The 24,338-nt window shown below is 36.1% G+C and overlaps 1 protein-coding gene across 1 annotated transcript in view; it reads right to left on the bottom strand.

Moving 5' to 3' along the window:
- VAV3 (vav guanine nucleotide exchange factor 3) overlaps window positions 1-24,338 on the bottom strand; it is a 149,122-nt gene that overhangs the window by 18,689 nt on the left and 106,095 nt on the right. The window contains exons 20-23 of the mRNA XM_053984649.1: window positions 10,092-10,228; window positions 5,955-6,020; window positions 2,311-2,345; window positions 439-555 (exon numbers count right to left, since the gene is read on the bottom strand). Coding sequence (XP_053840624.1) covers window positions 439-555; window positions 2,311-2,345; window positions 5,955-6,020; window positions 10,092-10,228 — 355 coding nt within the window. The remainder of the gene's footprint in view (window positions 1-438; window positions 556-2,310; window positions 2,346-5,954; window positions 6,021-10,091; window positions 10,229-24,338) is intronic.

Here is a 24,338-nt window from a genome sequence, read left to right as displayed (position 1 = left end):
TGGGAATTCCCATGTACTTCCTGCTTTTATATTCATATTGATCAACAACATGAAAGCACACAATTTGCACCCACAAAATGCACAAACCCACATTTTACTGAATAGTCTGAGATGCAAAGGGCTTTGCTCACCAAAGTCTATGAAACAGATCTTACTGCTCTGCAAACAATATTTACTCTTCTCCAACACACTTGACCTTTATTTTTGTAGCCCCAACTTGCTACATCAGCATTATAAATCCATTGCTTCTTTCCTTCTATAAATCCTGGGTATTTTTTGACAGCAACTTCAGTTTTCCTATATTGACTCTCTTAAAGGCTGCATGTAATTATATCATGGAAACAGTGGTTTATTTCCCGTATTTATTTCAAATAAAATCTAGACAAAAATGAGAACAGGAAAACTTTCTTGAGGCATTCTTATTTCACTTCCACTTACTTAATACTAATTGCATATTCTCCTGATTCTCTGGTCCTGTGCCGCACCAGGTAAGTGCTATTTGCTCTGTTAATTAGTTCACTTTCTGCTTGCAGTCGTTCCATTGCTCCTGCAAACCTGTAACAAGGAAAATAAAAATTGCCTATGATTTTTTTCAAAGCTCCGAAGGTCTATTAAATATGCAATGGAAAGTGAAAATATTCTACATATCATGAGGACCAAAAATATATCCATTGCAACTGAATACCACTTCCAGATTTCTGAATGAAGAATAAAACATGAAAAAATTCCACAGTGGGGGTTGTGGAATTCCTAATTAGAAAAGTACTTATTTGCACATTGAATACAGTATCTGCTAAAGAAAGTGCTTGAACCCAAGCATTAGCTGAATGACAACTGGCTTGAAAAGTTCATAAAACCAACTGGTTTATCTGAATCATGCTGCAAGTGAAGCAATACAACAGTGGTCCAGAACCTTTGAACCTCCCTGAGTTCTAGGGAGCTTGATCACAACAAAAGGGAGAATCAGCCACCAGAGGTAGATCAGGTCAACAAAAGAGCTATATGAAAATTTGGTACTTACACAAGACAATATTTTATTTGGTTTTATAATTATGCATAACCTCTAAATGCTAAAGTGCAATGGTTATACTAAACATCTAGAGGGAAAAAAAAAATCTGCCAAAACCATCCAAATTTGCAAAAGCTGATGCTATGTGTTGAAAGCTAAGACAAATAAATCACTGATTCTGCAGCCTGCCTGCATGAGCAGATTTGTGCCCTTGCTCTGCCTTGCGGTTTGCATAGGACATCTGAGAGGCTGTCAGCAGACACTCATTTGCAAAACCAGAGGTTAAACTCTTCACTGGGGAAAGTGACCTAGCTTCCAGGGAAATTATGCTTATCTTACCATTTTACAAAGACTGTCACCACCACAGACCACCACTATGGAAAATTTCACACCAATACATCACGACCAATTAGAAAGGAGCTTTAAGTAAAAAAATAGATCTTTATTAAAAATCCATAGAAGATAAAGACTAATGCCAGTAAAATGTTTTCTTCTAACCAAACTATAAATAGACCAAATGTTAGGAATTAATTCAAAATACCAATTTTAAATAATAAGTATTTTACTTGGCTTGTTATGAAAAAATCAGTATTTGTTTAGATGTGATCCTAATTTCACTTTTGGCAAGTTAAGAGGAAGTTAGAACTCATGTCTAAATGGCAAGGCATAAAATCAGTGAAAGAACACAAGTGATGCTTACTCTGCTCTCTCAGAATCGCCATGTCTTTTCTGAGTTGTGGGAAAGAGTTCACACACTCCATAAAGCCCAGAGCAGCAGTGGTTGCAGTTTTGATACACCATCTTTTTCACAGCGTCAAAGTTGGAAGAGACCTTCAAGATTCATCTAGTCCAACCGTCAACCTTGCACCACCATAGACACCCCTAAACCATACCCCCAGGTGCCACCTGTATCTCTACAGCTTCAGTGTTGGTGGGGTTCTTAAGGAAATGCAGAACTAGTCATGATACAAGATGCATTTAACATTATTCCTTCCTTTAGTCACTCAACATGTAAGTTATACTTCCATGCTTCATATTGTAATCATCTCTTATTGTTCTATTTCAGACCTCTGGGACTAAGGCTGTACAGCCACAGACTTGCAAACAAAACATCACAATCTTTAAGCACTTTATTATATCAGAAATGCCTTTAGGCAACACATGGCATTGCTTTCCCAAACCATTACACAGTCTTCTTCTGAAGCCTAGAAAGGTTAAACTAATATAATTTAAATTGCAGTAAACACAGTTGCTTTCTGTGACTGCTTCTTTCAGAGAAGCAAGACAAGACAGAGACTTACCACAGCTGTGAAGAGTAGTCTACTGGCTTAGGAACCTAGGATATCAAAAGACACAGAAAATGAGGATCAAGATTTTTTTTCTAAAAAACAGAAAATGGATTGATTTAACTATCAATAACCAGGTGATCTAATTTGTCTACAAGTCTATTTTCTTTAAAGGAAGTTATGATAAAGGACAAATATTCCCTATCATTCTGGAAGTAATACAAAATATTTTAAGCTCTTTTCTTCTGTGAAGTTTGTTTTGGGCATTTTTACTTCACAGAACTGTTTGAAGCTTTTCTGACAGTGCCTACATTCAAATTTCATACACACAATAGCTCAATGCTCTGCATTGTAGAAAAGTGCACTAAAATATGCAACCAATTTACAGTAATGTATAAAATTCATTTCATGTATTCTGGACTGTGTGGCCTTAGACTGTCCACTGGGAAATATGGTCTATAATCTTCAGAGAGACCTGAGGATATTCCACAACTTATATCACATGACATCATTCATTTCTTTGTATTTGACTTGGGCAACTATTGTACTGTACCTTGCTAAGCATGTAATTTGATTCTGAAATTAAGTTTAAAAATTAAACTGCAATCAGTTTGCAAAATGGACGTTATAAGTACACAAACATATGGATAGATCATGTTTATTCATGCACAAGATGCACAGTATCCTCTCCCATTAGTCTGTGATAACTCAGTATTACCCTACTCTTCTAAAACAATGTGTGAAAATGCACAGTGCTGAAAAATGGATTTTAGTGAAAGGTTAACATAAATCTCACACACTTATAACTTAAGGTCACATATTCTTAGGTAAGCACGTATATTTTGGTTTTTTTCCTTCAAGTAAAACCAATAAATGTTTTATTTTCTGGACTCTAATAGGGAAGAAATTACAGTAACATTCTTACAGTTTTATATTCATGATATATGGAATGTCACCAAAAGAGACTTCCAAAAACAAATCCAGGAAGGAAAGTATTATTATAAAGGCCTATAAACTTAAATTGATTGAATTGCAATCAATTACAACTCCCACTGTCTTGACCTCAGGTATCAGCTAAGATCTCTATCAAGTCTCTAGATTTGACCTTGAAATAAACTTCAGTGTGGAACACATTAAAGTTCTCTGGCATAAAACCAGGCTCACGTGTTTGCCTTGTGTAGCAGTAAATCTGAACAGGCATTAAACAGTCCTTTAGTCTAGTTCTTGAGACAGAAAAAGGAAACATGCATTATTCCCAAACAGTGTAGACAAAGGGCTCTTTCCACAGCAGCATCTGCAGTGCTGGCAGCACGTGAAGCCCTCAGGAGTGGAGGGCACCCAGGAGAGCCAGGTGTCACCCTGGCAGCAGCACTGGCCTTCCCCATCCCTGCAGAAACTGATGGTGTCACTCAGGCAGCTCTGCTTCTAATGGGGAGACCTGGCACAAAGTTAATGGACTATGAATATGCTGACAAACAATTCCTAAGAGAAATGTTTTAGTGGATCCACCAGATGACACACTTCAAGGCCACAATTTCAAAAATTACCAAGTTTTTACATGTTGCAAGATATTCTTAAATATTTCTAACTTATTTGAATATTTCTGGTAGTGCTAATAAACTGGAAAGGATATAAAAATTCAAAGATGGTTTAAGTCAATCCTCCAGTGCAGTTAAATGATAGATCAGTAGTTGCTTTTGTAAATTTTGAATGGACAAATATATTCATATAACAAGTGTTGTTCATTGGCATAAAGAAGGATAAAATCAAATGTTATTCCAGAAGCTCTTGGCTCATACTGTGCTATGTATCCAATGCCTCTACAGAAATTAGAAAAATGGAGGAAAGCTAGGAAGAAACAGATATTACTCATATAGTGCATAAAATGTCTGCTGACATATACTACTTATTTTAAAGGGAAAAAATTGTTTATAGGGACATCTGTGGAAAGTCTGGAATATAGATATTCTGGAGCTCAGCAGTTTTTCATTCAATATTCGTTCCTAAAGTCTTCTGATATATGGATTTTATGCTGTTTCTGGGCATTTTTATATCAGATGGTTGTAAAGACTGTTAGACTTAATAATAACAGTAAAAGTTATAGTATGTTTAAAACCTGATTGATGTTTCAGTATCTTTCACTGCATCATTTATCATAATAAGATGTTTATATTTCATTCCTTCCAAGCTAACAGTGTTGAAGCATCAATTCATCTTTTTGTTCTGTTCATGACACCAGTTGGTAACATTTCATGAATAGTATTTATTCATTCTGAAAAACTGTGTTATTTTCAGTACTCCTCTAAATAGTGTATTTTAAATTTAGCAGAAAGCTTTAACATTAGAAAGAGACCTACATAACACACCAGCAGCATTCTTCCTAACTTCAGATATTACACTGCCAGTGCTTTTAAAGTATATTGGTAATTCCTAAAAGTGCTGCTACAGTTGGGGTCAATGACTACACAATGACTGATGGGGTCACTGACAGTGACACCATGGCATGGGAAATCCACCCTTGAACAATAAGCAAGGGGTGGGAAATTCACAAATTTAACAATAAGCAAAGGATGGAGGGATGAAAGCTAAAGTCACACAACAGTTTCATCTTTATTTCAGATTTGTCCTCTCACCCAAACTAACAGAACTTGTACCTACAAATAGCCTGTGTGTTCCTCTTCAAACAAAATCCTAGAAATATAGGTTATTAAAGATGTCTTATGGTATTTTAACATACTTATACTCCTTAGGATCTCATATAAACTTGCTCTGGAAACTAAGGCACAATAAGCCCCAAAGACATATCAAAATGCAGCTACTAAGAGCTGACCCCCACCTACTTATAAAAGCTATTGAAGTGGCATGTCTTGTTTGGTGTAACAGAAGCAATTCTATTAATAAGTCAAACTGTTGAGAATCAGGTTAAAGTAAGTTAAAACTGCCTTAAAGCAAAATAAGGAATAGGATTCATTACTGGGTTTATGGGTTTTTATCAATTAACCTCAGCAAAGGAAGGCAGTAATCTGATGCACAGTGGTACAGAGGGCAGAGAAGGAACAAGTGCATAGTATATTAATACAGCCTCACATCTGTACATAAAATTCTTGAGTACATATAATAAAATTATTTTTCTTATTGCTTTCACAAACTTTTCTATATTGAGAAGATTCTTGCGTGAAATAAAGACAGGTAAGAACATAAAAAAGAAAATTTATCAAGCAGTCAGAATTCAAAGTTTGATGTTAGTTTTACAATTTTTAAACTTACTAGCTAGGCTGTAATCCCTCTCTCTAACCCAAAGTGACTGGGGAATAGATTAGAGCCACAGCACTCTCACCTTCCTGCTGGGGAAGGAAGAAAGTGCACTTTCACATAAAATGCATTTGATCCACACTCTGGAAACTCTTCAGACAGTTCAATTTATTAATATTCCCAAAAGTTAAACCTGCTTATCAAACTTGTTTTCTTGACATGCCCTACTTACATCCGATAACCAAAAGTATTAGAACTCTCTACTTTAAGTAATACTGAAACCACCATGAAAGCACCGAGGAAGTAGAAACAATATTATTTTTGTAAGGTAAAATTAATCTTGATGAACTAATGAACCGGGCAGTTTTCCTGTAAGGTGGCACACAGAACTAAATAATTGTACTTACACATGGGCTAGGTTTTACTGCATCACTTGGGAAGAATCCAAGCTCTCCTGTTGTTAGATTTCTTCCCTAAAAAAAAAAATCCATTTTTGAGACATAATTGGGATTAACAGTAAATAATAACACACACCCAGGACTTTAGGACAATAAATATATCCAAGAGTCTTTAAAATAAAATGTTGTTCTAATAAAGTGTTGCTCAATATTTCTGTGGGTTTTGCTGTTGTTCTGTTGGGGGTTTAATATAATTAAGTGATAATTATAACTGATATATCTGAAAGCTCTGAGAGATGAGAGGCAAGAAGGGAGCTCAGAGACTGGGATGTGATTCCCAGCTCTGTCAATGTCTGCCAGTGTCTGATATCTTCATTAAGGCTAATTATCTCCTTTCGAGTCACATCCTCCTCAGCTGGCATTCTACAGAAAGCTGCCACTCTGCAACCTTGCAGATCCCCAAAATGACTAGACCACTGTGCAGCAGTGGTTGCAGCACCTGAGAGACCAAACTCCAGTGGGAGCTCAGCACTCGTGGTCCGAGAGCCAATTCAGACAGCACATTAAGCACCTCCCCAAGTGATACACAGCATCAGTGGGAATCAGCTGGGCAGGGGAATACCAACAGAATTAAAGATGACTCCCTGACTGTGATACACTGACATGCTGGAGATGCATCCCCACGATGGGGAGACCAGGGGCAGAAATGCATCCAGCACAGCCTGAACTGAGCCTTTCCTGCACCACAACAGCTGCCCTCCCAGAGTGGCAGGACTGTTACTTTGTTCTTTTGAGAGTTTTAAAGGTTTTTTTAAAGTTCCAGATGTTATATTATGATATAAAATAATTTTTATATGGATGTTAGATGTAAAAGAGGGAAGAAAATAATTAAAAGAGATTTTATTTTTTTGACTCTGCAATATATAGAATTACAAAAGAGACAAGTGGATTGGAGGGTGAAATTGCCACCTCTCCAACTACACTGGTCAAACTAACAGTTTATTAATTCTCTCTACTTACAAAGAAGAATGTAAAACAATTATTATTTACATGAACATGTGTGGGAACTTAGTAAAAACATGTAAACATTAGAAAGCATAGAAAACTTTTAGAAGAACTTTAAAACTCTTAAAAGAGCAAACTGACAGCAGGACCACCAATTTACTCCAGCTTCTAAGCACCAAAAGTGGCCTGACCTTCACAAATCCATGCATCAGCAGCTCACACACAGTTCAACACCAACCAAACTCTCCTGAAGAACACCTTAAAACCATCTTTTTATTCCTAGTAATATTTGGCAGTGAACACACATTTTAGAGTAGAAGGACACATACCTAAATTCCTGAACAGAGATTCATAAAATGAAGGCATCAAAATGTGTATTTAGGCAAAGAAATGTTTTAATTTAACTGATTTTTTAAAAGCACATAAATACTTAACCTCCATTAAATGTAAGATACTGACTGTAAATATAATATACTCTCAGCATTTGGCAAGGAGATTAAGCATGAGTACTTTACAAGCACTAAAATCATGCAAATTACTTTTTTTTTTTTTAATGGCCTACCTGCAACATAAAATTTAAAAGGGAAAAACCCTCATAAACACACATGAAATTTCTTCAGGGTTTTGGTTCATTTTGTTTCTGTAACAGTAAATGTGTAATTCTACTATAGCACCCCACGAAAATAGAAAATGCAAGAGAGTGGAGCTGAATGTAAAAAAATAACAAGGGTTTATGAAAAAAATAAAAACATTCTTTGATTGGTGCTATCCTAAGCACAGTGAGTGCACCATTCTCCATAGAAGATCACTATGCAATTTATCACACACAGTAGCTTAACCAAAAATCACACACTCCCTTAACCAAAAATACAGAGAAGTGCAGAGGCAGCAGAGGAGAGGGAAAATCACATAGGCTGTATTTAAGCTAAAAGTTCTTTATACTAGTGATATTTAAAAAAATAATTCTGTGCAAACAAGTGACAGTCTCACAGATTTGAACCTGTGTTCAGCAAAGCTTCATTACTCCCTTTCACATCACCTGCTTGAATACAGGTTACCCTTTGTATCTGTATATTCTATTTACACCTGAAACACAAATCCCTCTCGAGCATAGACCTAATTTTAAGCACAACTCTGAAACAGTCTGCCATCCAAGTGACACTTATTTTCAATACTAATCCTACCTGAATAGCAAGTGGTACCACACTCAATAAGACCAGCCACTGAACAAAACATATTAATGCTTATCAAGGCATGTTTGACAACACTTCAGCTACAGCTCAAGCACTGCTTAGTAACCTGCATTGCTTATTTGATGTGCTGTAAAAAATGAAAAGTTTTACTTAAACCACACATACTTATCTATTACAATCATTTGAATTTCTAAATGATCAACTTAGAAAACCATTGGAATATTAGTGTAGTGGGTCAGCTGTAAATTACCCTAAAAACCCTTTTGAATAATTAAATATTTTAATATAAATTGCATTTTGCAGACTCTTTCTTAATATACATTTTAAAATGTAGATGTCATTAAAAGACTCAGAAAAATCTGTCTTAAGCAGTTTGTGACAAGAGAGAAAAAAAATTCCTGAATGATGCTAATGGAGATGACAATTTCCATTAGGATTCAAATCTATTACTAAGGCTTCTAGGGAAAAACCTAACACGCTTTCTGGTTTCTGCTAGTTAAACACAATGAGATCCTAGCTAAATTCTTTAGCATGATAATCACAAACAACCTCTAAGACAATTTCCTGTAAATTGAATTGACAGATGTGTATGAACATGGCAATAGAATCAGTCCCACGTGGTAGCAGTAATTTTGGCTTGTACTAATTATATTAGTCAGATGATTACCTTTTAGCCAGTCCTAAGTCAAGAGCAGGTTTAAATGCTTCTCCAGATCAGAATTCTAGACCTTGCAGAACCAAGTCCTACATACAAAACTACACAGGCCAAACTCTGTCATTTGAAAATATTTATTTTTAGTGATGCAAAATACCCATGGTCTGCTAAGTAACAGGTTGGGGGGTTTTGGAGGGGAGTTGGTTGGTTTTTTGGGTTTGGAGGGTTTTTTGGGAGGGAGTAAGGTGGTTTAGTTACACCTATTTCCATTTTTTTCAATAGAAAAGTAATTTTATTGTTTATTACTTCCCCCCATTAAATGTTCAGGATGATACAGTGACATAGGAAGTGTTCACTGAGCCAGTCCTGCAGAGTTTGAGGAAGATTCCATCCTAACTGTAGCCAGAAAAACAAAAGCCAAAACAAACAAGAAGAAGTATGACATAACTCATGAAGTAGACCAGGCAGTTTTTATATTATAGTCATTACCTTATCATAGCTTAAAAAAAACCCCAAAGAAAATCAGGAAGATCAACACAGGAACAACAATTCAAGAAGACAGATATTTTCCACTTGTTATTCTATTTATCTCCTGATAGTTCTTCTATTTAGCTCTATTTCCATGTACCCAATAATACAAACAATTCAGAAAGCAGTCAAGAAAAATGAGACATTTTAATGCATTTACTGTTAAAGTGAATCCAAGTCAGCATTTTCAACATTTAAAGTTCTCATTTAAGAAGAAATTTTAGTAACAAAAGTAGTGATATGAATCACATGACAGCAAATTTTGCTATCAACAGAATATACTTTTCCTATGTATATAAAAAACCCCTATCCTTAACTGACTTGAGCCAGCATCAAGGAGTTCTGTTTTGCAGAGCTATTTTTCTCCCCTATAAATCTAATATTCACTAACTGGGTTTTGTCAACAAAGCTTTTACTTATGCTGCTTAGAGAACCAGACACTGAAAATTCAAAAACTTTGCTTCTTGTGCCAAACACTCTCCTTAACTCTTATAATTTCACAAGGATTGCCACCAATGTCATGTTCTTGCAGATTTATTCACCGGGACTTTTACTTTAAGGTTGCAAGAATGAAAATTTAAACCATGTAGGAAGTACTGGCAAATTAAAAGCAAAATTTGTTGTATTAGGCATTTATTTGGATAAACCACAAAGAATTTTGTTGTTGTTGTTCAAAAAGAAAAAATAAAGTTAGGAGAGCAATATATGATAAGAAGTTGCTATCTGGACAAACAGAACATAGCCATTTGATAAATGATACAGTACCTGCCAAAATAAGCTGTGTGCATCTCCTCTAATGAGTTCAATAGTGTCCCCAATCTGGATATGCAACGGTGGCCCATCTTGTGCTGCTGGCTGTGGGATTCCATTGTAATTCCGAATTACTTGCATTTTTGGTAAACCTGAAAAAAAAAACATTAAAAAAATAAATAACATAAACAAAAAAATCCCAAAAGCCAGAATCAATTTTTACTTAATGACAATCTACAGAATCTGAAAACCATGAGAGCAATCAAGCAAAGAAACACTATGTCTTTAGCAGGTATATGACTACAGCACTACCAAATAGAAAATTATTACTTTGGAAAAACATCTCTATCCCCCTTTCTTCTTGGGGTAAAGTTGATTTCATGCCTATGGAGACTCTTCCCTGTACATGTGCACCCCTGGCCCTGCGTAGGGTTCAAATATTAAGGCTATCTTTATAGTTTAAGGCAAAGATTTCAATGAATTAGTATTAAAGACACCAATATAGATAATTTTATCTGCTTTAGAACACTATTACCAAAAACCTATGGCTGATGTGAACATGGCCAGGAGAGTCAGGATCATAACTCTTTTAGGTTTCTCACAACACTTTTTCTTTCTTTTAAATTTTCATGTTATGACACGGTTTCTGGGTGTCTGTAGCAAAGCCTGGATCAATTGAAGGTTTCATTTTCAAGACAAGAACTCTAGATGCACACTAGTCCTTCCACGTCAATACTGACTGCATCATAGACAACTAAGCTGTGTTGGGGATTTTTTTTTAAGGGAGCAACCCACTTCTGTCTGCTTGTACAAACTAAAGCAGTGTTAGTAACTGCAGTTCAAGAATCCTCCACAGGCAAGTATCAAATGCAGGGGCAATCTCTGGATCTTCAGTCAGAAGATAAAACTGTGGATACTGTAACCTCATGTTCAAATAACTTTAACAGCTTTAAAAAAAAAAAAAACCTCAACATTTTAAGCATTATGGACAGCTAGTGTATTGCATTCAGAGTGTGCTCTGATACTATAAGAATACTTGAAATCAAATGAAGCACTATGCACTCCATAACAAATATATTAAGGATTTATAGGCTTTTAGAAAATAATTTTTGCACTCTATATCTGCCAAGGAAAGCATTTTATCACAACAGCTATTTTTATCACAGAGCTATTTTTAATTATTCTCCATCTTAAAAAAAAACTTTAGAATAATTTTCCTGGTTTTAATTAAACATGGGACTTTCAAAATCATTAAGTGGGTATATAAATTTCAAATCTTAACCAGACAGTTTTTAGTTAAGTAAGAGTTTTGTAAGAATATATATGAATAATTACAGATAAGAGTGACAGGCTGCAGAGTCAAGGTCGCTGGGCTGCCATATTTAACATGTGTCTTGCTGGAAGGTCACCATTAATTTCATTGTAACAACAAAGGATCAGCAGGCCCACAGAAGACTTATTTCTGTTGCAAGATCCCTACTGTAATTTAAGTGGCAACAAACACAAATATCCATGATCGCCTCTAAATTGTATGAAACATGAAAGAGATCACCTTCCATAATTACTACTCTCTGTGTTAATGAATAAATACTAATCCTAAGTGCTGATGAAACATTAAGCAAAGTAATACCAGCTCTTACATTACTCAACCCAAATGACACCTCAACTTTTACTGTTTCTGTGAGTTACCTGGCATACTTAAAACGAGCACCTAGTTATTACTAAGCCATTATTACACTTAGCAAATACCAGACACTACTTTGTTTCTAAGCTGAAGGCTTTCATGCTTTCATATACTGATCCAGCACCAACAAATGCTCCATGCTCTGCATGGCAAACAGAAGTAATGCTGCATACAAGTGTCAAGTGAAAGCTGACAACTTTGTCCTAAGGAAAGGAAACCCCCCCCATCAGAATCTGAATTATAGGTCTGCATATGTGATGAACAAACTGTAAGCTGGTACTCATCTAAGAGACATACAGGGAAGTCAAACAAATGCACAAAAAATTATTTACATTATAAAACCATGTATTTGGTGATTTAGTTTATCACATTATTAGTGTGCAGATACAATAAACTTAAAACCCCACCCTTGGATTGAACTCATCAGAATATGCTCAGGAAATAATCATGTACTTTTCAATTAAAATCCTGGTGGTTTATTAAGATATTATAGTGCTTACATTATTAATCATAAACATGAATAAAAGTACTTTTAATTTCTATTCCACTGGTAATTATGATTATTGGCATCTCTGAAAACCAGGGCAAGAGAACTATGGAAAAAAGGAGAAATTGTGCTGTGTCAACTAGTAGAATTATTCAAAAGGTAACACAGAATTAATCCTGTTAAAAAGTACCATACTCAGAAAACTTGTGTATAATTCAGTATGCTTGATTCTGTAAAATCCTATGGCAATTTTGATTATGAAGTTACCTTGGCAGATACAATGTTGGAAGATTTGATCTAACACCTCTTGACATCACCAGAAATAATCCTATCATTTAAATAGGCTTTTGGGTTACGGCCTTAATGGAGTTTATTATCTTGCTTCAGAACCCTCCTTAAAACTAGTTTGTTGTAATGCCTACAGAAACCATGGTAACTACAGCGCTCATTTGCTTGCTATAGCTGGTCTCTATTTTGGTGACACACAAATCTCATTTTTCTACTGCAATTGTATCACCTATTTTATCCAACTGTTGTCTTTGGCCTACTTAGGAGCTCTTTGTGCTCAGCGTTGAACTGCTATGAATACTCACTGCCCAGCACAGTGTACGTGCACTGTCACCACACTGACATAAACCAGCACCTGGAGCAACTGGGATGTAGGGCCAGGATTCCAGAATACTGCAACAATATACAGTAATCACTGACACACTGCAATGTTGTTCTTTCATTCAGACACTTCTGTAATGAGACTGCGTGCCAGCTTCAAGGCCATGGATAAAAAATGCATGGATGAACAAGGGAAATGGTATTTTGGTGCTAATTATGTTAGCACACGTTAGATTTGACTCAGATTCTGAAATGCACTTTATAGCTCCAAGTAAAACAACTGAAGGTAAATTCACTCTCCAACAACAGCAGTGTCTGAGTCACTGAGGGCCGTATTCATTTCAGTAGCAATAACAACACACATGCACACATAGCCTGTATCAATCAAAGATACAAAAGCAGTGAGTGCATAACTAATAGGTTTTGCTAGTTATATGAAAATATCAAAAGGACTTATCCTTGTCATATAATTTTAAACTTTTTTTTTTAATCAATTTTTACAGGAAAAAAAGACTAAATGAAATCTTTGAATCATCAATGAAAAACAAGTACATGTTATTCTGGAATAGCTAAATTTTCATGGGTAAGTGCTCTTCTCATAGAACTTCCTTTAGATCACCATTAAGCATGGAAAAAATAAATGGGGTACAGAAAAAATAATAAATTGAGGGTAGGAGTCAAGAAGCTCCAAATAGAATGCTTACCTTCCTTTTCAGCATGCAATTACAGATTTGATTATAGTAGCCCAGAAAGAGTTTAGTAGATTAACACTGTGCTGGTGGACATTTAATTGGGCAGAAATTGGTCAGCCCTCACCTCCTAACATATAAAAAGGACAAACACTTGAATTTGATGTATCCAGACCTATCCATCATTAACACACCAACTATCTCAAACAATCTATGAGTTTAACAAGCTTACCCTAAAACACATTTGTTTGTTCCAATTGCTCACTCTAGAATTCTATACTCTGAGCATTTACAATTGTGCTGGCTTTCGCTGGGGTAGTTTTCTTCAGAAAAGACAGTATGAGGTTTGAATTTGTGCCAAAAACAGGGTTTGCTTGCACAATGTCAAGGTCTTTTCTGCATCTTGTACCACCCTGCCAGTAGGCTGGGGGTGCACAAGAAGCTGAGAGGGGACATGGCTGGGACAGCTGTCCCCAACTGACAAAGGGATAAGCCATTCCATATGACATCATGCTCAGGATATAAAGTGGGTGAAGAAGGAGGAAGAAGGGATGTTTGGAGTGATGGCATTTGTCTCCCCAAGTCACCATTACAAATGATGGGAGTCCTGCTTTCCTTGGATGGCTGCACAACAGACTGGCCAAGGAACACGGTGAATGAAATCTCTCTTTTGCTCTACTTGTGTGTACAGCTTTTGTTTTAGCTGTTAAACTGTCCTTATCTCAACCCACGAGTTTTCTCACCTTAGCTTTTTGTTCCCGGCTGGGGTTAAACCACAACAAGAATCTTCTACTTTTCAGTGTAAATCAGCTCACGGCCAACTCACATCCATTTAGGAACAGGAGCCTGCACAGTTCTTTTCCTTGTCTGCTTTTATTTTCATACTACAGTTAAAGAGCAATCACACCCCTATTAACCTTCATTTTGCTAGGCTAAACGAGCCAAGCTCTTTTAGCTTCCTCTCATAAGAGACCAGTTCCTCTGAGGCAGTACACCAGCCGCTTTACAGAAGTTCAGACAGGCAAGATCTAGGATATTTTCCTTGTCATTCTTGACATTTCATTTTTAATTGGCACATGGATTCGTAACAAATATACTCATTAAGAATCCTGAGGACTTGCAGTAATTCAATAATGTAGAGAAGAAAAAGTGGTATTCTACAGAAACCTAAAATGCTTTAGAGTATAATTTTGGATTATTTGTGACAGAAACAGTATAGAACCTCTATGCATTAATTACTGAAATGTGAAACATATTAAGCATTTAGAGACACTGGCATTGCAATGTACATAGCTGCAGTACTGACAGTATCTGACAACTGCAGAACCATATCTGGCACAAAAATGTTACTCATTAACAAGTTAAAAAGAAGGTGAAATTCCAACACAAAGGACAAGATCAGGATTTCATCCATATATTATCATTAATGTTAAAAATCCTATTGGTTTCCATTAAGTCAGATTTCCACATGACAGTTTTTTATCAGGAAATTTCTAATTTAAAGATACAAAAGAGCCTGGTAATTTCCAACATTGAAGTCAAAAACCAAACTTATCCAGTTATAAGACCAATAAATAGCTAAAATTTACTTCACTTGAAAACCAGGAAAAAATCCCAGATTCCTAGAAAAGTCTTCATAGCCAGGCTCTGGGTCACGGAACTAACAGAAATTGATGATCTAAATTGTAGCTCATGAGAAAAACAGAAAGCACGATAGAGCAACATTTATAAGGTACCAATTAAGTTGCGTTCTAGAAAAAGAAAACCTTTCATAAACCATACCATACATTTGAGTATCCCATCTGGTAATTATGAGCCAAGGAAGGAGGCTACAATTTAGAATTAACATAGCACATAATAAGTTAGAATATCCATTATATATGAAACAAACAAAAAAAAAACTAAACTACTTGTGATCCTTACAGCAGCTCTGCATTTCTAAACAACAGTGAATGACCCTCAGAGTTTCATGCAGAGATTCAAAAATGTTATTTTTTGCTAACAATATGCATAATGCACACCCTATTACGACCTCTATCTGTCAAAATTGATTCCAGCATCTGTTATTTCCAAGCAAAGCAAAACATGGCTTACACTTTGGGCAGGGATCACTCTAACATACAAAATAATGATCCAGCATATAGGAGAGCAGGGTTCAAAGGTGAATTTGTGGATAAACTTTATGCTATTATCAGAAAGGCATGAAACAACTTTGTCTGCATTAAACATCCCCTCTTAGTTATTGAAGACTTTCTTTTTCTCTACAAAACATTTAGCCTACTCACCAATATTTATAACCTGACTGAAAAAAAACCCACTAATGCAATGCAATGAAGCCTCCTGACTTCCTAAGGCTTTGCATCTGAAACAGAATTTTAGACTATCTGACAAGGCCACATCCTGATGTTTCCAGAATCTCAAGAAAATAACTTTGCCTTTCATATAGGAAATCACATGAAGGCTCACTAATTCTGTCATTGCTTTCACCACAACAGCATTTTGGGTGTCTCTTTGGAACCTCTGAACTTCCTTTGACCCCTTTTGGTTTTTTATCTTTGCAGCTACTAACATAGGAAATGCAGTTCTGCTAAGAAACAAGCTGACATTTAGTGATTGATAAGCCTTCCATAGTAAAGGCCAGGAGGAATATTCCACCCAAAGTCTCTGAGCAGATACATTTCCATACATCTTCACACTCCAACTGGGAAGCAAGGGCTAAGTAACTCATGGCAGTGTCTCACAGGATTAAATGTCTGAACAGTAGCCCACAGTGTCATGGATAATTTTAACAGCAGAAATTAAAGAGACTTTAAAGTTTATTTAAAATTTAATTTAAAGAGACAGGCAAAGGGGAACTCATATTGAAAGAAAAAAAAAATAGTATTTATACCATGGTAAGTAAAATCACACTTTGAAGGCTTCTGATCAAGAAGCATAAATGCAAATAATACAGTAACAAGGTTTTATGATAAAAAGAGAAAAACAGATGGGTTGATAAGGACAGCAGTGTGAAGAACAGGTGGAACTGTTATACCCACAATCTGAGCATCCATGACACAAAATCACCAGCTTTGACACGTTTTTTGGCAACATCATCTAGGTCCAACACTAATATTGAAAGCTAGTTAATGGAAAGCTCTAATCTGAGAATGAGCTATATGAAAAAGTTTTTTGTCCTCTGTACATTCTACCAATCAGCTCTGCTACCTTTATTGTTTTAAAATCCTGTTCATAATCATTTTATTGCAGAATAAACCATAAACTTGGTTCTTTTGCCTTTATCAGGAGAGCAGCTTCCTCAACAGTGTCATCTATCTCCAGAACCAGTGGAAGTCAATGGCTTTGTTACTGCCAAGGCAAAATCTGTCTAGAAGGCCTCAGCTGGTGAGGAGACATGAGGAAAGCAACACTACTAATCACTTTTAAAAACCCACTTACATTCAGTTTCTGAGGCAGTCTATTAATGCCTCAAAAGAGACTAGATTCTTAAGTTTTAGGCCAAGTACTTATAACACAAATTACAGAACTCACATACATGGAAAATGCCAGTCTATTAAGAGCACTCATCAGAATAGCAGTGATTTAAATAATTACTATTGGACAAAATTAACACAAGAAGTACACATATCTCAAAGAAGAGATTTTAATTGAACTTTAAATTCTCCCAGTTTTAAATCATTACTCTTGTATGTCATGTTAATTAAAAGTTCTAACTTCAGATACTGCTGTTAAGCCTTACATTCATAAAATCATAGAATGGGCTGAGTTGGAAGGAACTTCAATGATCATCTCATTGCAACCTTCCTGCCATGGGCAGAGACACTTTCCATTGGACCAGGTTGCTCCAAGCCCCATCCAGCTTGGCCCTGAACACTTCCAGGGATGGGGCATCCACAGCTTCTCTGAGCAATCTGTGCCAGTGCCTCACCACCCTCACAGTAAAGAACTGCTTCCTAAGCACACCTTCCTCCTTCCAGTTAAGAGGCAAGGTGGCTGAAACGCTGACAGAGCCTGGGACTCAGGAATATTCCACTTGTCTTCTCTTTAACTGCTTTACCTTTGTGTATTGCTCAATTAAGTCTCACTATTGGCATATGATTAACCACAACTCTGGAGTTTGCCACTTAATTTTGAAGTCAAAAAACTACACAAGACTGATTATTAATATGTTTATCAGCTACCAAAAGCCTTAAGTCAACTGTTAAGTTTCTGCTTATAGAAGTAAAGCAGCCCTTTCTTCCAAACAGAAAACTTGCAAGCACTGGGGCAATATGGGGGAAGGATGTGGGGAGAGCAAAATCATCTTCACTATCTCAAAATTCAGGTGACCAATCTATAATGCTCTCCAAACCACATCTGATAAACATTCACATTTCTCTTCCATCAAAATGGAAGATTTAAGGACTGTCATCTTCCAGAACATATACAACTACTGGAAAAAACATCATTTTTTTCACAGTCCTAGCCATGCTTTCAGTCACTGTCCTCCCTCTCTTCTAACAACTGTTTCCTTCCTAAAAACCTTACTGAAACAGGATTTGGGGTTCCCTCAGTCCTTTATTACCTGTCAAATCTACGTTTTTCAAAGACTCAATTTTTCCACCATTTCTCCTTAATGCTGCATATAGAAATTGTATTCTTGGCAGAGACCTCTACAGAAATGGTCAACCATCAACCAAAATGAAGATGTGTGGGAGGAAAAAAATCTGTCTGCTAACAGTCTAATCAACAACTTGTTATGAGAAACAGAAAAACACCACAACTCAGGAAGTCCTTGTGCTTCCCCAAGTTTTGTAGATCTGATCATTAGCAAAAAGCCCCCTGATAAGTGGCTATATCTCCATTTTCTAGTTAAGATCCACACAAAACTTGGAACTTCATTGCAGATCATAGTGGGAGTTCATTGCAAGGAAAATAAACAAGACTAGCAATGTTATTCAATTTACAAGGCTGCTTTTTGAAACTGTATGAGTTCTGTTATATTTCTACACATTTATTTGTTTTTATATTACAGTAGTTTTGCTACTTAAAGACTGATGCATAGACAAATGGGCATCGTCCCCTGCTCTGAACATCAGTATGTGGCTTCATTCAAATGCTTTTGTCAGCAAAGATTTTTTGAGGATAACTGTGCTTAGTGACAACTAAGCTAATAAACAATAAAACAACTAATAAAATTAGCAGCATGGGAATATGGACATTCACTGAGGTGAACAGTCCCCTCTCAGTAGGAGCTTTAAGTTTCCATGTTTTCCAAGGGAAGGTCAGCTTAGTCCCCCATAAATACAGCGTTTATTTTGATCAGAAATAAATTTACCAAGAAAATCCAAAATCCAAACTACGTTTCAGAATTAATTTTTTTTTAATTTAGAAAAATAACTCCAACAGAAAGCATTTTCTTACTTCACTCTTAAGCGGGGACATTTGGCACATCGTGACACTCATTTTAAGGAGCCTGGAAGCTCAACCCTGTGCAAGAAATAAAAGCTGGCACTACAAAAATGCTTCTGAAAAGCCATGTTTTTAAACTTCAGAAGATAAAGTCACAAGGGCTGCCTTTTAGGAAGAATGACCCTATTCTTATTTATATGGCCGATGACCATTTGTCTCTCACGCCCTTAAGGGTGGTTCTGCTCATAACTCTCACAGATTCACTCCTGAGGTTTAATTTACTTTTGTGTCTCAAAACAGAAGGAAACGAAACTCTGAAGATTTTGGGAAGTCAGGCAACAAAATATTACAACACAGAAGAAATACAAAAATTAGTCAAGTACACTGCTAAAAGAAGCTACAAATGCAAACCCAATCCCATTTGCACAGCAAGCATTTTCTTAAGCTGCTTGCATCTTTCAAACACTGAATCTTCCCCTATAATACATACATTTGTCTTTGTAGATCCATATTAATTCAGAAAACCTGAACATGCCCTAGATTGAGAACTTCAGACGGCAAATGGAAGTATGTCCAAAATAACCAACATTTCTTGTGCAATTCCAAAATTATGTCTTAGTTTTTATACCCAAGCCCAAGTAGTTTCTCAAAAGAGGAGGACGACTCTCTCCATGACTGCACTGAAAGAAGGCAGAGAGCTAAAAAAGTCACTGACTTCCTAATGTTCATTGCCACATATCTTTTTGTGATTCATTTTGAATGAAAACTATTTTTCCTTCACTGACAGACCTTAGTTTCCTCTTCACAGCAGGTTTTCCTCCATACAAGTGCTAAGGACAAGCTCTTGTTGTTTTGTACTATTCTAACTTCAAATGTTTATTCAGGCAACTACTTCGTACTTGGAGTGACACAGGCAGCTATCCTTGTGAGAGTAAGGGATTTTGGAATTGCCCGGATTGAAAAGAGTCTCAGCACTTTGAACAAGCATTAGAAACAGCTGAGCGTTAAATGTTTCATGGGAATAAACAACAAAGAATAATCAGGTTCAGAAACACAGTTTTCTCTTGTTTTGACAAAGTAATGAAATGTCGTCCTTTTAATGTAGTCCAGGAGGTGAATTAGGGATATAAACTTTAAAAATCATGTTACCTCAAAAGTCAGAAGCTTGCTTTTTTTTTTTTTTTTTAAGTTAAGCAAAATGGAGTTTTGGCATATGAATTAAAAAGTGTGGTATATGTGGTGCTGCTTTTTATAAAAGCACATGGTATGAAGATTAACCAGTGTTAATTATCACATCTTTTCATGTGATGCCATAGACAGGCATGGCATTCTAATTTGTGTATTTGTTCAAACATGCACCTGCCCTCAGGGGCCAACAACTTGCATTGGGCAGATACTACAGATGAGCTATGAAGGTGTGTCCAGACAGTAGAGCAAAAGGCTCTGAAAAACAGGGACAAATCTTGGAATATAGAAGTCCATTATTCCATAGAAGTAATTATTTGGAGCTGTACTTTAAATACTAACTTACCCATGCCCTGGGATAATTCTGCAGCAGGCAGTAAGAGGAAAAAGGCTTGAAAACAGAAACCCCACTTTGGAAAATGAATTTAATACTTCAAAATGTCATGAATCTTGTACAGGACCTAGACATTTTTTCTAGAGTTGAGAATTGACAGACTGAATAATTTTAACAACAACATAGAATCCATGAAAATACATGTCTGCATCACCTAGAATCTTTCACAGGTATCAAATTTAAAAACACACATTGCTGAATATGTGCTGACATTTTATTCATCAAGAATTACAAAAATAAGAATTCAATTCTCTTTCAAGCAATTTCTTTTGTGCTCAGTATTGACTAATAGCATCTGCCTCTAAGATGAAAGGCCTTAGTCTCCCATTTGTGTTACTTACAAGAACTAAATTCTCTGGCAAGAGAAGCATTTTAAATTGTTACATAACGTGAAAGGGAAGTGGCTGATGCCTGGCAAAGCAGGCAGGTCCCAGCAGATGACAAATAATTTTGCCTGCACGCACCCTCTTCATAATGCTGTATAATCCTTCAGCTTTTCAAGTTAAACACTCATGATCTTACTCTTCAAGCAATTTTTCTTCACTGTGGCCTCTACCCTGATTACAGCAGATACTTCTTTTATTTCTTAACTGATAGTTCTTAGCACACATGCAAAAAAATTTCAGGCATTGTACACCTTCTTTGCATGCAAGCATCAATAGAGAAATGCTGCCAAGAATTACGGCATTATATTAAAGCAATGAAAAAACACTGTTGCTCTGGCTAAAACAAACCTGCTCTTAAAAAACATGCCTACTTATTTCTATTCTGTATAGGCTGCAGCCAATAAATTATTTTTTTAAATTATGTTTTCATTACAAAGTATTTGTGCTATAGAAGTAAAAAAGAATGAATATGTATTTCACTGTTAACACCACAATGCAGTTAAAATTGTTTATTCCTAAATAGCATATACTTGGGATTTTGTTTTATGCTGCACACTTTGCATATTTGAATTATTGGCAATCTATGAAAAATACTAGAAAATTCAAAATGCATCCCATTTTGTGATACCTCCAGCTTTCCCCATGAATTTGTAGTATCTCTAGCTTCAATTAGCAGATATACCTATATAAAGCCATTCAGACTACAATGAAAATATCCACTGAGTATAAAAATATATATGTTGCGTATAAGTTTTTGCTGTCTTCATTTATGTCAGCCTTTCTTTTCTAGCAAAACTAGCATATGAAAAATTTTATACTATTCTAATACACTGTTTCTACATACTCCCTTTTATCAAAGGAAACTATTTTCAATTTTTAGTAACAATTTTCAAAATAGTGTACAAATTTAAGTAGAATAATTTTCTATGCCTATATATAAATAAGTTCTTAACTTGAAGATTGCTTACATGATGAATAAATAATAAGCTGTAAAAGGGCCTTCTTTTAAATGCAAAAATGAAAACATACAATAAAATAACCCATCACTTGATCTTTGTTGCAAAATCAAGACTTTACTGGTAAATTATCATAGGCAATAAAGATGAATATCAAGTTTAGTCCCTGTCAAGACATCAATACTGCCATAATAATCAGGCTGCATCTTACATATTTTGGCTTCTTTCCTTTCCCTGTCAAGGAAACTCCCACATATTTGCCGCTCAATAGTGAACATTCTCCTTCCATTTTCTGTTTCCAGTCTGAATGTGGATTATACACTCCAGCAAAGTGTGAGATTTGTTAAGACAGAAACCATACCCGAAAGCAATAAAGTCTGTGGGCTGATATCGCAGGTAAGTCAGGCTGACTTATCTCACTTATCTCCTCACCACAGCTGCCTCCCTGCCTCCCATGACCAGTCTGCCATTACCTCACTAAAGTTATTTAGCCTGTGATCAGGTGATCCACAGATTCAAAAGAAAAGCAGTAAGGGGACACCTTAGTGGGAAAAAATGCCACACCTTGTGGCAACAGCCTGTAGTTATCCAAGAATCACCAGAGATCAAAATGACACCAGCAGAACACCCAGACTTGGCTCTTTCTCCCAAAATACTGCCCTGACAAAGAATACACCTCAGACACTTAAATCCCAGCATTGGCTCTTTGAGCTTAGTTTGATCCTTCAGTTACAGGGTTTAAATCAATACCTCCAGAAAAGGACAAATAACAAAACTAGCACACAATGCACAGGAGCAATCAGAGCTTTAATTCCCTATCATTAAGCCTCATACTCTTTTCCTTTTCAGCCTTTCTTGTCCCTATGATAAAGCAAAAAAGGAAAAGGTGAAAATTATAGGGCAGCCTGTAGGGTCTTCTGTAAAGAAGAAATAAAGAAAAAAAAAATGTTATAGAAGATATATCAGCATTAAGTGACTTCCAATGTACTAAAATGACCCTGCCAGTCACAAGAAGACTGCTACTGCCAGGAGAGTAATGTTGCTCTGGAAGGAAAGCTGTGATCCACACATGCAGCTTTTGTTGTACCATATTTCATGCTATTTGTTGCTGTCAAACCCAATTAAGGAAAAAGTCCAAGAAGAGTAAACATCACGCTTTATTGTCTGAACTAAAGACAGTGCCTCATGCTCCCCCCTCCCCACAGGCCCTATTCCAAACAGGCTGGTTAAAGAATAACCTCTACAGTTAACGGACTGAGGCACATTTTCAAGGTATCAGATAATGAAGTTACTTTTTAATTCGCTGTTGCACACTGAGGCTTAAGAAACACAAGTTCTAAGAAGAGCAAGACTGAACATGTCTTCTATTTATTTGCAGGTCAGCAAGAGCAGCACTGAGGGCTGAACTCCCAAGTTCTTTCACTTAATGCCTAAGTCCTTTACCTTTTTTCCTGAATAAACCACATCTAAGGATTAAAACAACTGAATAAATTGATTCTACTGAAAAATCATCAGATCAGGTTATATAATGTCACTACTTGAAAATGCTAAGTACCAAATAAATTCAAACATTATGTTGCTGAGCTGTTAATTATGATCTGCAAGCTATTTCTTAAAACAACTCAGTACCATAAAAATAGGTAGTTATATGTGAGAAACTCAGTTGTAATCAGTAGATGTCTCAACACAAATATCTGACAGTTGTACAAGGCAGACTGGTAAAGCCTACTATATAAACAGAATTTAAAAGTATATGGATAATATAAAGACTACAAATACTTTTTAAGAACAAGTCAGGGACATTGTTTACAGTTCATTAAAGCAGACAATGAAGTAGTAAGATTATATATTAACGTGGATTAGCAAAATAATTTTAACAGGACTCACAATGAGGGTCGCTTCCAGCTTACATGATAAAAGAGGAAAATTTTCCCCCCTGCCCCCGATAAATAAACCACAGAAGGACGGGACATAAAAGGTTGGAACAACAGTATTTTTTTGAAATAGAAGACAGTGTCCAGAAGGGTCACCCAAAGGAATCTGTGCTTGGCCCTTCCTTGTTCAAAAAATTAATAAGCACTATTAAAATATTAAGAGTGGATTAAGTCTTGAAGAAGGTGAAACAACATCTCTATAAAAAGAACACTACTTGCAAATGACTGAAGGAAGATTTCATAAACAACAGGATTCAAAATTGGAGAATAACTCCAGCTGGAAGGATCTTTGGAGGCCATTTGGTCACATCCTCCTGAAAGACTTAAAGTAACATATGGATTGAATACTCATACACAATGACGGAGTGTGAAACAGATATCACCATAGAGAGAACAGATCTCAAAGTAATTACTAAGTATTTTTTACAATCAGTTCTTCAATATCACAATCTAATTCTGCTCTGTACCAACACTAAGAAATTTCTTGTGGCAGACACAGAACTAGAAAGACTGACTACTCTTGGACCTAGAAGCACACAAACAAGCA

Source organism: Vidua macroura, chromosome 9, assembly GCF_024509145.1.
Source record: "Vidua macroura isolate BioBank_ID:100142 chromosome 9, ASM2450914v1, whole genome shotgun sequence".
NCBI classification, from domain to species: Eukaryota; Metazoa; Chordata; class Aves; order Passeriformes; family Viduidae; genus Vidua; species Vidua macroura.
This window is presented reverse-complemented; position numbering and strand designations above follow the sequence as displayed.